This window comes from Zophobas morio, unplaced genomic scaffold (assembly GCF_036711695.1).
Source record: "Zophobas morio isolate AGI-343-1 ecotype UQ-CSIRO unplaced genomic scaffold, CSIRO_AGI_Zmor_V1 ptg000018l, whole genome shotgun sequence".
NCBI lineage: Eukaryota > Metazoa > Arthropoda > Insecta > Coleoptera > Tenebrionidae > Zophobas > Zophobas morio.
The window spans coordinates 1,632,075-1,650,714 of NW_026972123.1; the positions used below are offsets into that span (position 1 = coordinate 1,632,075).

At 27.7% G+C, this 18,640-nt stretch overlaps 1 protein-coding gene across 3 annotated transcripts in view; it reads right to left on the reverse strand.

Annotated features, from left to right (window-relative positions):
• The window catches only part of LOC135131029 (MYND-type zinc finger-containing chromatin reader ZMYND8), a 50,172-nt gene that overhangs the window by 17,106 nt on the left and 14,426 nt on the right, over window positions 1-18,640 (reverse strand). For 2 of the 3 annotated variants that reach the window (XM_064058543.1, XM_064058545.1), the window contains 4 exons: window positions 8,943-9,115; window positions 8,787-8,871; window positions 8,550-8,730; window positions 821-1,525 (listed from right to left, as the gene is read on the reverse strand). In XM_064058543.1, the coding sequence (XP_063914613.1) occupies window positions 821-1,525; window positions 8,550-8,730; window positions 8,787-8,871; window positions 8,943-9,115 (1,144 nt within the window). The remainder of the gene's footprint in view (window positions 1-820; window positions 1,526-8,549; window positions 8,731-8,786; window positions 8,872-8,942; window positions 9,116-18,640) is intronic. The other variant, XM_064058544.1, reaches the window with a different exon arrangement.

The window sequence follows — 18,640 nt, forward strand, 5'->3', positions numbered from 1 at the left end:
TTTGGTTTTTGAAGTAGTTTGAAAGAATCTCGGGGATCCCTTGTCTTGTTTTTGAAGTAGGTTAAAAGAATCTCGGGGATCCCTTGTTTTGTTTTTGAAGTAGTTTAAAAGAATCTCTGGGATCTCTTGTCTTATTTTTGAAGTAGTTTTAAAAAATCTCGAGGACCCCCTGTGGGTCTTGTTTCTGAAGTAGTTTGAAAGAATTTCGGGGATCCCTTGCCCTGTTTTTTATGTAATATGAAAGAATCTCTGCGATCCCTTATGCTTGGTTTTTGAAGTAGTTTGAAAGAATCTCGAGGATCCCTTCTCTGGTTTTTGAAGTATTTTAAAAGAATCTCGGGGACTCCTTGTGGGTGCTGTTTCTGAAGTAGTTTGGAAGAATCTCGAGGAGTCCCCGTGGATAGTTTTGAAATAGTTTGCAAGAATTGTTTGTTTTAATTTTGGAGTAATTGAAAGAATCTCAGGGACCCCTTGTCTTGTTTTTGAAGTAATTTGATTATGCCTTGTTTGTGAAGTAAAGTAGGATAAAGTCAGGTAGAGGTAAAATAATTTGAGAATAGCACACCCATAATAGCCATATACAAACGACGATAAGGCCATACTAGTTCACTTTCAAAAATAAGAGGTCGTCTGGGATTCATTCACAAATGTCAGTTGTTTACAGTTTTTAGTTATCGACTTTAAACGTGCTATTCTCAAACTATTTCACCTCTAGTATCTATATATTGATGGTAGAGTACAGCTGTCTCTAACATCCTCAAGTCTTAAAAGAAAATTTTCAATCAAAAAAACCCTACTATCCCCTACACTCTCTACATACCTGCAGGACTATCGCGATAATCGATCCTCGTCATCCCCTCCTTGTGCTTATCCCCATTCGACTTCTCCTCCCCCTTCCTCTTCCCCCTATCGTCCTCATCCTCGCCGTCCTCCTCCTCCTCATCGCTACTCTCTTCACTGCTCTCCCCCTCCGACTCGTCCCCGCTCTTCCCCTTATCGCTCCTCGCCTCCTTCATCTTCCACACAATCTCCTTCCCGTCGTTCCTGTAATTCGGCAAGAACACCTGCAGCTGCCTCAGCTGGCTGTCCGCCTCCAGCAGCGTCTTGAACGGCGCGAAGTTCACCCTCCCGTAGATCTCCCTCAGGTTGTCGACGTACAGCTCCAGCTCCTTGACGCACTCGATGATGTCGTTGCGCTTCTGCTTGCCGGAGTTGGGGTCCTTGACCGAGTACAGGTAGCAGTCTTTCACGCTGACCCAGGCCTTGTCGTGGGCGCCGAAGAAGCGCACGTCGGCCATCCCCGACGAGTTTATGGACATCACCTTGGCCGGCCAGTAGGGGAAGCCTTTGAGTTTGGCCCAGACGAGGAGGTGGGGCTTGGGGCAGACCTCGACGAACCAGGTGTGTTTCTTGGTGTTGGCGTTGAGGTAGCACGAGGGGCAGTTCTCGACCTCGGCCATTTCTTGTTTGCAGATTTTTACGATGGTTTTGGCGGCGGTGGTGAGCTTGGACTGATCTGGAAAGGCTGGAATTTAGATTATATGTGTGGTCTTACAACGAGTTTGGATGCACTAAAATAGAACTTAAGACTAGGTTATTACACTATATGTAGATAAAGAAGATACTTATTTTAAGATGTATACTTATAAACCGGGTGTCTCAAGTTAAGTCGTACTGTTACTCTATAAAGAAAACGACATTGAAAACATGTCATTTCCGGCGAAAGTGGAAGTACTTGTATTGTATAATTACTCTCTTATCCTGATAGTACTTTTGAAGTAATTTTGACTCAATTAATCAGAGTTTAAAAATTAATTACAACTACCTGGACGCCACAACAAAAAACAAGTAAACGATGCCAGTTGGATCAATTTATTAATGATTTAGAACATAACCACATACAAAAAAATTGGTTAAAGGTTATTTCGACAGAACTTCCCTCGCCTATGAAGTACAGCCCAACAAATTTTTGCAATATAAAAATTGTTTGCAATTTTTTTCATATTATAATATTATAATTTTTACACAATAAAAACCAAAGGCGTAAATAACACATTCTCGTAGCTTTTTTACTTGAATTTTTCAGTTCTTCAACTTTTCAATTTTTTGAGTTTTCGAATTTAAAATTTTCAGTTTTTGAATTTTCCCACTTTTGATTTTTTATTTTCTTTATTTTTTCAATTTTAATTTTTTCAGATTTTCGTTTCTTCGATTTGCGATTTTTCTATTCTTCATTTTTTTGGTTCTTCGATTTTTCGATTTTGCAATTTTTGGATTTAAAACTCCTGGGTTTTCAATTTTTCATTTCTTTAAATTTTCGATTTACGATTTATCGTTTTGTTTTTTCGGTTTCAATTTTTTCAAATTTTTGTAAACTTTTTGATTTTTAAATTTTCATTTTCTCAATCTTAGAGTTTTCAATTTTTCCTTTTCATTTTAAGTATTTAATAAGAATAATAATTTTTAAAATATTTCACTTTTTCAATTTTACGATTTTAGAATTTTTTCATTTTTCAGTTATTGGAATTTAAAAGTTTGTCATTTATTCGACTTTTCAATTTTTATTAATTCTTCAATTTTTCGATTCTTCTTCAATATTTCATTTCTTCAAATTTTCGATTTGCAATTTACCGTATTCAGTTTTTTGTTTTCTTTATTTTTACAATTTCAATTTCTTCGATTTTTCGTTTCTCAATTTTCTTTTTCTTGTTTTTCAATACGTTAATTTCCCAATTTTTGGATTTTTCCATTTTGATGATTTTTCAATTTTTCGATTTCATTTTAAATATGTAATGTATAATCATTTTTAAAATATTTACATTTGTCAATTTTACTTGTGAATTTTTTCGTTTCGGTTTTTTATTTCCTTATTTTAACAAATTTTCGATTTTTTAATATTCCGATTTTATAATTTCTTTTGATTTGCAGCTTTTCGTTTCGTTTTTGTATTTTCTTCATTTTTTCGGTTGGCCAATATTCTGATTTTATCATTTTTGTTTTCAATGTGAAATTTTTCAATTTTTGAATTTTTAAATTTTTCAATTTGCAATTTTTCGATTTTCAATTTTTGATTTTTGAACTTTTTAAATACGTAATAATAATAACAACAATTTTTAAAATATTTGACTTACGATTTCAGACTTTCCTTTTCTCAATCATTGGACTTTAAAACTTTTTCCTTTTTCATTGATTCGACTTTCAATTTTTCCATTTTTAATTTTTCAATTTTTCATTTCCTCAAATTTTCGTTGCGGCTTTTTATTTTATTTATTTTTACTATTTTTCAATGTTCCAATTTAATTTTTTTTTTCAATTTTCCGTTTTGTGAATTATTTTATTTGCAATTTTTCATTTTTAAAGTTTTCAATTTTTCGATTTTCCAACTTATGAATACTTACGATTTGCAATTTTTTGTCTCTGTTTTTATCATTTTTAAGATTTTTCACTTTTCCAATTTTACGATTTTAGAATTTTTCCACTTTTCAATTATTGTATTTTAAAACTGTTATTTATTCGATTTTTAATTTTTCAACTTCCAGATACTTAACTTTTGTATTTTTTGATCATCCTCTCTTTCTGGGTTTTCAAATTTTTCGATTGAATTCGGCTTTTCTTCTTTCCTATTTTTCGATTTTTAAATTTCTCGATTTTTATTTTTCAATGTTTCACTTTTTCGTTTCTTCACTTCTTCGATAAACAATTTTTCGATTTTTAATTTTTCGTTTCGATATTTTTTTTTACAATTCTTCGATTTTGCAATGTTCTGATGTGAAATTTTTCAATTTTTGAATTTTTCAACTTTTAGATTTTTTTATTTTTCGTTTCTTCAATTTTTGAGTTTCAGTTTTTTATTTTCTTAATTTTTTCAATTTTAATTTTTTCAGATTTTCGTTTCTTCAATTTTTCTATTTGCGATTTTTCTATTCTTCATTTTTTTGTTTCTTCGATTTTTAGATTTTGCAATTTTTGGATTTAAAACTCCTGGGTTTTCAATTTTTCATTTCTTTAAATTTTCGATTTACGATTTATCGTTTTGTTTTTTCGGTTTCAATTTTTTCAAATTTTTGTAAACATTTTGATTTTTAAATTTTCATTTTCTCAATGTTAGAGTTTTCAATTTTTCCTTTTCATTTTAAGTATGTAATAAGAATAATAATTTTTAAAATATTTCACTTTTTCAATTTTACGATTTTAGAATTTTTTCATTTTTCAATTATTGGAATTTAAAATTTTGTCATTTATTCGACTTTTCAATTTTTATTAATTCTTCAATTTTTCGATTCTTCAATATTTCATTTCTTCAAATTTTCCATTTGCAATTTATCGTATTCAGTCTTTTTGCTTTCTTTATTTTTACAATTTCAATTTCTTCAATTTTTCGTTTCTCAATTTTCTTTTTCTTGTTTTTCAATATGTTAATTTCCTAATTTTTGGATTTTTCAATGTTCTGATTGAAATTTTAGATTTTTCAATTCCTTGATTTTTCAATTTTTCGATTTCGTTTTAAATATGTAAAAAATAATCTTTTTTAAAATATTCAATTTTGTCAATTTTACTTGTGATTTTTTTTTTAATTGAGTTTTAAAACTTTTTCATTTGAAATTTTTCGTTTCGATTTTTTATTTCCTTATTTCTACAAATGTTCGATTTTATAATTATTTTTTCAATATAACTTTCTCAATTTTTCGATTTGCAGTTTTTCAATTTTTCATATTTTTTTGTTTCAATTATTGTATTTTAAAACTGTTATTTATTCGATTTCAAATTTCTCAATTTCCCGATACTTAACTTTTGAATTTTTTAATCTTCCTTTCTTTTTGGCTTTTCAAATTTTTCGATTGAATTCGTCTTTTCTTCTTTCCAATTTTTCGTTTTGATATTTTTTCTTTTTTTACAATTCTTCGATTTTTCAATTTTCTGATTTTATAATGTTTATCTTCAATGTGAAATTTTTCAATTTTTGATTTTTCAACTTTCAGATTTTTTTATTTTTCGTTTCTTCAATTTTTGAGTTTCAGTTTTTCCAGTTTTCATTTTAAATACGTAATAATAACAATAATAATTTTTAAAATATTTGACTTAGATTTCAGACTTTCCCCTTTGCAATCACTGGACGTGAAATTTTTTTCATTTATTCGACTTTCCAATTTTTCGATTTTTAATTTTTCAATTTTTTGAATCTCCAATTTTTTATTTCTTAAAATTTTCGTTTTGCAATTTTTCGTCGAGGTTTCTTATTTTCTTTATTTTTACGATTTTTCTATGTTCCAATTTTTTTTTTTCTCAATTTCAATTTTTTCAATTTTCCGTTTCTTCAATTATTCGGTTTACAGTTTTTCATTTCTTACAAGTTTTCAGTTTTTAACTTATGGAATTTCAATTTTTACAACTTCAGTTTCGTTTCTGCTTGTTATAATTTTTTACTTTTCACTTTTCCGATTTTAGAATTTTTTCATATTTCAATTATTGGATTTTAAAATTTTATTTATTCGATTTTTAATTTTTCTATTTTTAATTTCTCAATTTCCCGATATTTAACTTTTGAATTTTTTGATCTTTCAATGTTATCGTTTTTCGACTTCACAGTTTTGACAATTGTATAATTTTTCGATTTTACAATTTTTGGGTTTTCCAATTTTTCAGTTTTTAAATTTCTGGATTTCTAGTTTTTCAATGTTTCAATTTTTCATTTCGGTTTTTTATTTTCTTTATTTTTCAAAAATTTTCTATTTTCAATGTTCCGATTTTATAAAATCTTGTTTTTTCAATATTATTTTTCCAATTTTTCAATTCTTGAAATTTTCGCTTTGCAATTTTTCGTTTCGGTTTTTGTTTCCTTCATTTTTTGGGTTTTCAATGTTTCGATTTGCAACTTTTTGTTTCGTATTTTATTTTCTTCAAGTTTTCAATTTTTCGATTTGTCAATGTTCCGATTTTATAATTTTCATTTATGTGAAATTTTTAAATTTTTAATTTGCAATTTTTCGGTTTTCAATTTTTCCATTTTTCAAGTTTGAAATTTTTAAATTTGTTTTTTTCATTTAAAATTTTTCTTTTTCTCGATTTTTCGTTTCTTGAATTTTTAAGTTGCAATCTTCCTAGTTTTCATTTTAAGTACGTAATAGTAATCACAATAATTTTTAACATATTTGACTTACGATTTCAGACTTTCCTTTTTTCAATCATTGGACTTTAAAACTTTTTCATTGATTCGACTTTCGATTTTTCCATTTTTAACTTTTCAATTTTTCATTTCCTCAATTTTTCGTTGCGGCTTTTTATTTTCTTTATTTTTACTGTTTTTCAATGTTCCAATTAAGTTTTTTTTTTCAATTTTCCGTTTTGTGAATTATTTGATTTACAATTTTTCGTTTTGAAAGTTTTCAATTTTTATAATTTGCAATTTTAGGACTTTTCAATTTTTCATTTCTTCAATTTTTCGATTTGCAATTTTTTGTCTCTGTTTTTATATTTTTTTTTTCCATTTTTCCAATTTTACGATTTTAGAATTTTTCCACTTTTGAATTATTGTATTTTAAAACTTTTATTTTTAATTTCTCAATTTCCCGATATTTAACTTTTGAATTTTTTGATATTTTCAAATTTTTCAATTGAATTAGTATTTTCTTCTTTCCAATTTTCCGATTTTTAAATTTCTCGATTTTTATTTTTCAATATTTCAGTTTTTCGTTTCTTCAGTTCTTCGATAAACACTTTCGATTTTTAATTTTTCGTTTCGATATTTTTTCCTTTTTACAATTCTTCGATTTTTCAATGTTCTAATATTTTTTTTATTTTCAATGTGAAAATATTTGATTACAGACTTTCCCTTTTTCAATCATTGAACTGTTTCATTTATTCGACTTTCTAATTTTTGGATTTTTAATTTTTCAATTTTTGATTGTTTAATTTTTCATTTCTTCTAATTTTCGTTTTGCAATTTTTCGTTGCGGTTTTTTTTTTCTTTACTTTTACGATTTTTCAATGTTCCATTTTTATAATTTTTTTTTCAATTCAAAGTTTCTCAATTTTCCGTTTCGTCAATTTACAATTTTTCATTTTTAAAGTTTTCAGTTTTTCGATTTCCCAATTTATGGAGTTTCAATTTCTAGGGTTTTCACTTTTTTGATTTGCATTTTCGGGAGTTTTCAATTTTTCTAATTGCAATTTTTGTTTCCGTTTTTTATCATTTTTAATACCTTTCACTTTTCCAATTTTACGATTTTAGAATTTTTCCATTTTTCAATTATTGGAATTGAAACTTTTATTTATTCGATTTTAAATTTTCCTACTTATAATTTTTCAATTACTGGATATTTAACTTTTGAATTTTTTTATCTTTCAATGTTACAGTTTTTGGGTGTTTAAATTTTTCGATTGGATTCGTCTTTCCTTCTTTTCAGTTTTTCGATTTTCCACTTTTTTGATTTGTAATTTTTCGTTTCGATATTTTTTCTTTTTTTACAATTCTTCGATTTTTCAATATTCTGATTTTATAATTTTCGTATTCAATGTGAAATTTTTCAATTTTTGGATACGTTTAAATACAAAATAATATTAATAATATTTTTTAAAATCTTTTCACCTATAATTTCAATCACTGGAATTTAAAACTTTTTCATTAATTCGACTTGCCAATTTTTCGATTTTTAATTTTAATTTTCCACTTCTTCAAATTTTCGTTCTGCAATTTTTCATTGTGGTTTTTATTCCAATTTTCAATTTTTTTTTTAAATATCAATTTTCTCAATTTTCGGTTTCTTCAATTATTCGATTTGCAATTTTTCATTTTTAAAGTTCCCAGTTTTTCAATTTTCTATCTATAGAGTTTTCACTTTTCCAATTCTACTAATTTTTCTATTTTCTAATTACTGGATTTTAAAACTTTAATTTATTCGATTTTTGATTTCCCAATTTCTCGATTTTTTTCTTTCAATGTTACAGTTTTTCGACTTTACAATTTTCGGGTTTTCCAATGGTTCGATTTGATTCGTTTTTTCTTATTTCCAGTTTTCGATTTTTAAATTTCTGGATTTTTAGTTTTTCAATGGTTCAATTTTTCCTTTCTTCAGTTCTTTGATTTACAGTTTTTCGATTTTCCACTTTTGCAATTCTACAATTTTTCGTTTTCTTCAGTTCTACGATTTTTCAATTTTTTCCGATTTTTTAGTTTTTCAATTTTTCGACTTTTCGAATCAAAAAACGGAAAAATTGTAAAATTTCAAAAACAATAATGAAAACGAAAAAGTATATAATGAAAAGTTTCAAAAATCTAAAAATTGGAAATCGAGACTTGAAAAATTGAAGAAACGAAAAATTAAAAAATCGAAAAAAACATTGAAAAAATGAAGAAAATGAAAAATTGTGACAAAATGGAGAAAATGAAAATTAATTTGCTTGAGTAAATAACCAAATACATTTTCCACAGAGAAATTATCTACGCGATATACTAAATAATGCTCAGCAACGAAATTAAAACTTTCCCAAACCCGCCTGTGCACTGACCCAACTGGCACGCCCCCATCAATAAATCCAAAATCGATACTAACAGGAGTTAAAAATGATACTGTTATGCAGAATCCACTTCGCGTCCGCCTCGAACGCCTGCGTGCTCCCGTACGCATTATCCTTGATATTTTTCTCCAACATCGTCAACGTCATCGGCTGAACTATATAACTCCTGTACTCGGGAAACTGCTTCTCGTCGACGGGATGAATAAACGGCTCCGACTGCAAACACAACGCCACCATTAACCCAGAAAATCGCTCTCAACCCTCACGCATACCCCGTTACACTGGATCATCCTCTTCACGGCGAACTTGAGCAAACTGCACAGGTGCTCCAGAGACATCCCCCGCATCGCTTTCGACCTGAAACCCAGATTCCGTTCCAGAAAACGAATTCAAGTCATTGAAAAATATATATGTATATACGGACATACCGCGTTTGCGTGTTCTCGGCCTTGAGGATCGAGACGCACTCGGGGCACGGCCAGTGCTCGGCGTCCATGATGGTCTGCTTGAGGCAGCGCACGTGGTAGGCCCGGGGGCAGGTCTCGCAGGCCACCTGGACCGAGTCGTGGTGGCAGCGCCAGCAGAAGATGTCCTTGTTCGGCTGCAACGACAGGAAAATAAAATAGGTGTCCACATACACTAACTGACACATTTTAAATATTTAAAACTGATTATAGTATTCTATAATTGTATTCCTTATTTTTAGTAAGCGCCATTTAAATTTTATAAAATAACGTACCCCTACACTTGTGGTTTATGAATTTGCCTTGATGTCTATTTTTTATTAATGATCAAGGAAACATTGTTTTATTGTTTAACATAAAACTGCCTTACTATAGATAGGGGTGCCTGGGACCATCTGGAAATCGGGACTCCGAGATTCTTTCAAAGAAGTCACAGAGATTCTTCCAAATAACTTCAAAAATCAAATAATTTTTTAGACAAAATATCGCAAAACTGTAAAATTGAAAAATCAAAAACTTGAAAAACTGACATCGAAATTTTGAAAAATTAAAAAATAGAAGAATTTTAAAAACGAAGAATTATAAAATTCAAAATTTAAAAATTCATTCATTAAAAACCGAACAATTGAGAAAATCGCAAAAATTGTAAAAATATAAACTCAAAAATCCAAAAATTGTAAAACCACAAACTTATAAAATTGGATATTTGTAAAAACGAAAAAAATCATTAAACTGTAAATCTGTAAATTTAAAAATTGAATTATTAAAAAATTAAAAATTGGAAAATCGAATCGATGAAATTCTGATATTTGAAAAATCGAAAATTGAATAATGGAAAAAACGAAAAAATTAAGAAACAAAGAATTATAAAATTTAAAATTGAAAAATTGTTTAATTAAAATTTGCAAAAATCGAAAAATACATTTAAAAACGAAAAATTCCAGAAAAAATAAACTGAAAACCCAAAAACTTTAAAAACTGAGTTTGAAATTTTGAACAATTGAAAATCAAAACATTGAAAAATTGTAAAATTACAAAATTGAAAAATTATTAAATTAAAAAATCTTATAATTGAAAAATTAAACATCAAACATTGGTTTTATTTAGAGTCCCTAAATTATAAGTATTTGAAAAAGAAATTTCTGCACTTGTGGTGTATGAATCCGTGTTGACTTTTCTCCCTAGACATCGAAATTTTTGGAAAAAAAATCAAAATTGTATAATTATTTAACTTTGAAATGGCCTAACCGAATGCTCTGAAATCTTACAAACGCTAAAAAAAATAACATTCGCAAAGTCAAATCTTATAGTTTTTCGAAAAATCTGAATTTATTTACCTTCAACCAAATTTTTCATGTCAATATTCAATGTTTCGTTTCATAATTTTTTGTTTTTCAATTTTTCGATTTGCAATTTTTCGATATTACAATTTTTCATTTTTCGATCTTTCGGTTTCTCGTTTCCTCAATTTTTCAACTCCTTGATTTTTATTTTACATTTTCTGAATTTTTTTATTCTCATTTTCTCGATTTTGTATCCGATATTTTTTCAATGTTTCTTTCGATATTTATTATAATTTTTCGGTTATACGATTTTTCAAATTTTGAATCTCTGATTTTTCAGTCGCTCGATTTTCCAATTTCGCATTTTTTAGTTTTCCAGTTGTCCGATTTTCCAATTTCTTTAAATTTTCAATATTTCGATATTGCAAACTTTTTCATTTTTGAATTTGGTTTCCAATTTTTAGGTTTTTGTTTTCATTTTATACGTTATCGTTTTTTCATTTTTGATTTTTCGGTTTTACAATTTTACAATTACTTCAGAAACAAGACCCACAGGGAGATTTCAAACTACTTGAATAACAAGGAAGGAATCCCCGAGATTTGTTCAAATTACTTCAAAAACCGCACACAAGGTGACCCCGAGATTCTTTCCAACTACTTCAAAAACAAGACAAGGATTCCTCGAGATTCTTTCAAATTACTTCAAAAATAAAACACGACGGGTCTCGGAGATTCTTTCAAATTACTTCAAAAACAAAATAAGGGATCCCCAGATTCTTTTAAACTACTTCAAAAATAAAAACATGGGGTCCCCGAGATTCTTTCAAACTACTTCAGAAACAAAACAGGAAGAGTCCCCGAGATTCTTTCAATTTACTTCAAAAACAAGGCAAAGGATCTTCAAGATTCTTTCAAACTACTTCAAAAACAAACCACGAGGAGTCACAGACATTCTTTCAAATAACTTCAATAATCAAATAATTATTTAATCAAAATATCGCAAAACTGTAAAATTGAAAAATCAAAAACTTGAAAAACGATATCGAAATTTTGAAAATTTAAAAAATACAAGAATTTTAAAAACAAAGAATTATAAAATTGAAAATTTAAAAATTCATTCATTAAAAACCGGACAATTGGGAAAATCGGAAAATTGTAAAAATATAAACTCAAAAATCCAAAAATTGTAAAACTACAAACATAAAATTGGATATTTGTAAAAACGAAAAAAATCATTAAACTGTAAATCTGTAAATTTAAAAATTGAATTATTAAAAAATTAAAAATTGGAAAATCGAATCGATGAAATTCGGATATTTGAAAAATCGAAAATTGAATAATGGAAAAAACGAAAAAATTAAGAAACGAAGAATTATCAAATTGAAAATTGAGGACTTTTTTAATTAAAATTTGCAAAAATCGAAAAATACATTTAAAAACGAAAAATCTAGAAAAAATAAACTGAAAACCCAAAAACTTGAAAAACTGAATTTGAAATTTTGAACAACCGAAAATCAAAACATTGAAAAATTGTAAAATTACAAAATTGAAAAATTATTAAATTAAAAAATCTTACAATTGAAAAATGAAAAATCAAAACATTGGTTTTATTTAGAGTCCCTAAATTATGTGTATTTGAAAAAGAAAATCCTGCACTTGTGGTGCATGAATCCGTGTTGACTTTTCACCCTAGACATCCAAATTTTTGGAAAAAAAAATCAAAATTGTATAATTATTTAACTTTGAAATTGCCAAACCGAATGCTCTGAAATCTTAAAAACGTTAAAAAAAAATAATATTCGCAAAGTCAAATCTTATAATTTTTCGAAAAATCTGAATTTATTTACCTTCAACCAAATTTTTCACGCCAATATTCAATGTTTCGTTTCATAATTTTTTGTTTCTCAATTTTTCGATTTGCAGTTTTTCGATATTACAATTTCTCATTTTTCGATCTTTCGGTTTCTCGTTTCCTCAATTTTTCAACTCCTTGATTTTTATTTTACATTTTCTGAATTTTTTTATTCTCATTTTGTCGATTTTATATCCGATATTTTTTCAATGTTTCTTTCGATATTTATTATATTTTTTCGGTTATACGATTTTTCAAATTTTTAATCTCTGATTTTTCAGTCGCTCGATTTTCCAATTTCGCATTTTTTAGATTTCCAGTTGTCCGATTTTCCAATTTCTTTAAATTTTCAATATTTCGATATTACAAACTTTTTCATTTTTGAATTTGATTTCCAATTTTTAGGTTTTAGTTTTCATTTTATACGTTTTCGTTCTTTCAGTTTTGATTTTTCGGTTTTACAATTTTACAATTACTTCAGAAACAAGACCCACAGGGAGATTTCAAACTACTTGAATAACAAGCAAGGAATCCCCGAGATTTGTTCAAATTACTTCAAAAACAAGACACGGAATCCCTGAGATTCTTTCAGATTACTTTAAACAATATAGAGTGTCCGAAATTTTTTCAAATTACTTCAAAAACCGCACACAAGGTGACGCCGAGATTCTTTCCAACTACTTCAAAAACAAGACAAGGATTCCTCGAGATTCTTTCAAGCTACTTCAAAAATAAAACACGAGGGGTCTTGGAGATTCTTTCAAATTACTTCAAAAACAAAATAAGGGATCCCCAGATTCTTTTAAACTACTTCAAAAATAAAAACATGGGGTCCCCGAGATTCTTTCAAACTACTTCAAAAACAAACCACGAGGAGTCACAGACATTCTTTCAAATAACTTCAAAAATCAAATAATTTTTTAATCAAAATATCGCAAAACTGTAAAATTGAAAAATCAAAAACTTGAAAAACTGCCATCGAAATTTTGAAAAATTAAAAAATAGAAGAATTTTAAAAACGAAGAATTATAAAATTGAAAATTTAAAAATTCATTCATTAAAAATCGGACAAATGGGAAAATCGGAAAATTGTAAAAATATAACCTCAAAAATCCAAAAATTGTAAAACTACAAACTTATAAAATTGGATATTTGTAAAAACGAAAAAAATTATTAAACTGTAAATCTGTAAATTTAAAAATTGAAATATTGACAAATTAAAAATTGGAAAATCGAATTGATGAAATTCGGATATTTGAAAAATCGAAAATTGAATAATGGAAAAAACGAAAAAATTAAGAAACGAAGAATTATAAAATTGAAAATTGAGAAACTGTTTAATTAAAATTTGCAAAAATCGAAAAATACATTTAAAAACGAAAAATTCCAGAAAAAATAAACTGAAAACCCAAAAACTTGAAAAACTGAATTTGAAATTTTGAACAATTGAAAATCTAAACATTGAAAAATTGTAAAATTACAAAATTGAAAAATTATTAAATTAAAAAATCTTACAATTGAAAATGAAAAATCAAAACACTGGTTTTATTTAGAGTCCCTAAATTATGTGTATTTGAAAAAGAAAATCCTGCACTTGTGGTGCATGAATCCGTGTTGACTTTTCACCCTAGACATCCAAATTTTTGGAAAAAAAAATCAAAATTGTATAATTATTTAACTTTGAAATTGCCAAACCGAATGCTCTGAAATCTTACAAACGTTAAAAAAATAACATTCGCAAAGTCAAATCTTATAATTTTCGAAAAATCTGAATTTATTTACCCAAACCAAATTTTTCATGTCAATATTCAAAGTTTCCTTTCATAATTTTTTGTTTTTCAATTTTTCAATTGGCAGTTTTTCGATATTACAATTTTTCATTCTTCGATCTTTCGGTTTCTCGTTTCCTCAATTTTTCAACTCCTTGATTTTAATTTTTAATTTTCCTAATTTTTTTATTCTCATTTTCTCGATTTTGTATCCGATATTTTTTCAATGTTTCTTTCGATATTTATTATAATTTTTCGGTTATACGATTTTTCAAATTTTTAATCTCTGATTTTTCAGTCGCTCGATTTTCCAATTTCGCATTTTTTAGATTTCCAGTTGTCCGATTTTCCAATTTCTTTAAATTTTCAATATTTCGATATTGCAAACTTCTTCATTTTTGAATTTGGTTTCCAATTTTTAGGTTTTAGTTTTCATTTTATACGTTATCGTTTTTTCATTTTTGATTTTTCGGTTTTACAATTTTGCAATTACTTCAGAAACAAGACACACAAATTACTCTAATACTGAGCCCTGACGTATACCGTGTGTGATGGGGAGAGGCTTATAGACCCTATTATACCAACAAAAAAAAAAAAAAAAGGAATCGCAAAGTAAACTTTAATAATTTCAGAAAATCTTGTCTTACCGAAGAAGTATTTTATGAAAACAAAATAGTCAACACAACAAACGTAAGTAAGGCAAAATGTAGAGTAATCGGAGAATTTAAAAAATCCGCAAAACCAAGTATAATCTAATAACTTTTTTCTTGGTTTCGAGATGCAAGACCAACTTGATTTTTTTTTAAATGACACTACCATATAATTTATACATTTTTGAATAGAAGGGGTGGGTGGGCGGGGCTACTATTTGATAAGATAGGACTGATTTTGGCAGATGACATATCCTCTAACAAAAGAGAGGGTGGGTGGGCGGGGCTAGTATTTGATAAGATAAGACTGATTTTGGCTACTTTTCACATTTTTTTATAAATTGCGATATCCAGAAGTCATTTTCAGCTTCGTTTACACGGAAATTCCTACCGTGTTTCCAAAATCGCTAATTCAAATATAGCAATTTTTAGAGTTCCGTCAAAATCGGTCGGTATAAATTTTTTTTAGATAAAAAAGGATTTTTTTTTTTTTCACAATAAAGTAATTATTTTAAGAATCTACTTTGCGCTTATTATATATTCACAAAAATGTTTAAAATTTATTTGAGACAATAGACAAGTTAGAACAGGTCAGATCACGTTAGGTCAAGTCAGCTCAGGTGCATGAAATAAGAAATAAATTTTGTAGGAAATAGTATAACAAAAAAGGTTACAATTAGCGCTTTCTTTTTTATTTTTTTCACATTCTAGACTCTATTATTAGTTTCCACTCCGACTCAACAGAAGAACATAATTAGCCCCGCCCACCCACCCTGGCTCCTTTTCAGTGATTAATTTTATCCGATCCGAATGAAATGAATGATCTTATATTTAACAGAAATAAAATTAGTCGTTAGAATAAGAAGAGGGTTGGGTGGGGCTAGTACTTGCCAACATAGCAAGAAAAAATTCGCATAGAATGGATAAAATCTGTTAAAACTGGCCCCGAAATTGCGCATTGCTTCTCCTCCAGTGAATTCCAATGAAAATAAATAATCGGAACTGATTTATTTACCATTCGAAGCTCATCAAAATTTTCTGTGGCTCTAACAACACAAACAATTACGTTATAAAGGAACGTTACATTGTATACACTAAAATTTAATGTGTTTGTCAACACCAGAAGTTGATGACGTCATCTTTATTTTTTATTCTTATTATTATTATAATTATTTTTAAATAGACCTTCGACAGTATTAGGAATCAGTTGGTGCTTCGTGGAACTAAAGCTTTCAAAACACAGCGAACGCTTTAAGTGAGTTAATATAAGCTTGACCTGACACAAATCGAACAATCTATATTGCTTGAATTGAATAATAGTAATTCCAAACAATAGACAAAGTCGTGTTAATATTTTAGGGGGCATTATTTTAACAGTGTTACAGCTTCACGGTCTTTCGTCTTAACTGATTAAAAAGTTATAAAATTAGATTCTGCGATGTTTGTTTTGTGATAGTGGTAACCTTTATAAAGTAAAAACTGGCGGCATAAAACACCCCCGCATCCCCTGCGCCGTGGGGGCGCAAATTCCAAAGGGATTTATTATGGATTTTTTTAATTTGTAACAAACTAAGATTCGCTGATAAATGAGTAGAAGGTACCGCTCACTTTTGAAAGTACTGAACGATTCTGTTTTTTTCTTATTTCTTCTTTAGCTTTTCTGGTATAGATTTTCAGACGGTAAACTATCATTCTTGCAGTAAATTTTGTTTTGCTGTTGCAGTATGTTATATTTTGTCGATTTTTTCTTAATACATATATCAAATTTTCTTCTCCCAAAAAGAAACTGAAAACATAGTTAAGTATCCTGTTGTTGAAAGAAAAACCCATATATTAAAAAAAAAAAAACAAAGATTAATCTCAGTTGTGATGAATTAGAATTTCATATGTTAAATTCTTGTAGAGAAATGAGGATTTTGCAACTAAATTCCGCCCTTCAGCTCACGATGAATAAAACATTCATCACAATTGAGAAGGGGTGGGTGGGCGGGGCTTATATTTTGTCGCTTTTTTCTTAATGTACGAAGTCTTCTTTTCCCAAAAAGAAACTGAAAACATGGTTAAGTATCCTGTTGTTCAAAGAAAACTCTATATTAATGCGAATTATTTGCGAATGTTATTTTTTAATGAACGTTTTGAATTTTATAATTCGTCGTTTCTTAAATTTTTCGTTTTTTCCATTATTCAATTTTCCAATTTTTAATTTTTCAATATTTCAATTTTTAAATTTACAGATTTACAGTTTAATAATTTTTTTCGTTTTTACAAATATCCAATTTTATAATTTTGTAGTTTTACAATTTTTGGATTTTTGAGTTTATATTTTTACTATTTTCCGACTTTCTCAATTGTCCGGTTTTTAATGAATGAATTTTTAAATGTTCAATTTTATAATTCTTCGTTTTTAAAATTCGATATCAATTTTTCAAGTTTTTGATTTTTCAATTTTACAATTTTGCGATATTTAGATGTAATATGAAAGAATCTCGGGCACCTCTTGTGTTTTCTTTTTGAAGTAATTCGAAGATCTCGAGGACCTCTTGTGTCTGGTTTTTGAAGCATGCAGTTTGAAAGAATCTCGGGGACCCCATCTTTTTATTTTTGAAGTTGTTTAAAAGAATCTGGGGATCCCTTATCTTGTTTTTGAAGTAATTTGAAAGAATCTCCGGGACCCCTCGTGTTTTGTTTTTGAAGTAGTTTGAAAGAATCTCGGAGAATCCTGGTCTTGTTTTTGAAGTAATTTCAAAGAATCTCTGGGACCGTTCGATTTTGTTTTTGAAGTACATAGTTTGAAAGAACCTCGGGGAATCCTTGTATTGTTTTCGAAGTAGTTTGAAAGAATCTCGGGGAATCCTTGCTTGTTTTTCAAGTAGTTTGAAAGAATCTCGGGGGCTATCTGTGGGTCTTGTTTCTGAAGTAATTGCAAAATTGTAAAACTGAAAAATCAAAGATGAGAAAACGAAAACGTACAAAATGAAAACTAAAACCTAAAAATTAGAAACCAAATTCAAAAATGAAAAAGTTTGTAATATCGAAATATTGAAAATTTAAAGAAATTGGAAAATCGGACAATTGGAAATCTAAAAAATGCGAAATTGGAAAATCGGGCGACTGAAAAATCAGAGATTAAAAATTTGAAAAATCGTATAACCGAAAAATTATAATATATCGAAAGAAACATTGAAAAAATATCGGATATAAAATCGAGAAAATGAGAATAAAAAAATTGGGAAAGTGAAAAATAAAAATCAAGGGGTTGAAAAATTGAGGAAACGAGAAACCGAAAGATCGAAGAATGAAAAATTGTAATGTCGAAAAACTGCAAATTGAAAAATTAAAAAACAAAAAATTATGAAAGGAAACATTGAATATTGACATGAAAAATTTGGTTGAAGGTAAACAAATTCAGATTTTTCGAAAAATTATACGATTTGACTTTGCGACTGTTATTTTTTTTTATGAACGTTTGTAAGATTTCAGAGCATTCGGGTTTACAATTTCAAAGTTAAATAATTATACAATTTCGATTATTTTCCAAAAATTTGGATGTTTAAGGTGAAAAGTCAACACGGATTCATACACCACAAGTGCAGGAATTTCTTTTTCAAATACACATAATTTAGGGACTCTAAATAAAACCAATGTTTTGATTTTTCATTTTTCAATTGTAAGATTTTTTAATTTAATAATTTTTCAATTTTGTAATTTTACAATTTTCAATGTTTTGATTTTCAATTGTTCAAAATTTCAAATTCAGTTTTTCAAGTTTTTGGCTTTTCAGTTTAATTTTTCTGGAATTTTTCGTTTTTAGATGTATTTTTCGATTTTTACAAATTTTAATTAAACTAGTTCTCAATTTTCAATTTGATAATTCTTCGTTTCTTAATTTTTTCGTTTTTTCGATTATTCAATTTTCGATTTTTCAAATATCCGAATTTCATCGATGATTTTCCAATTTTTAATTGTCCAATATTTCAATTTTTAAATTTACAAATTTACAGTTTAATAATTTTTTTCGTTTCAACAAATATCCAATTTTATAATTTTGTAGTTTTACAATTTTTGGATTTTTGGCTTTATATTTTTACAATTTTCCGATTTTTAATGA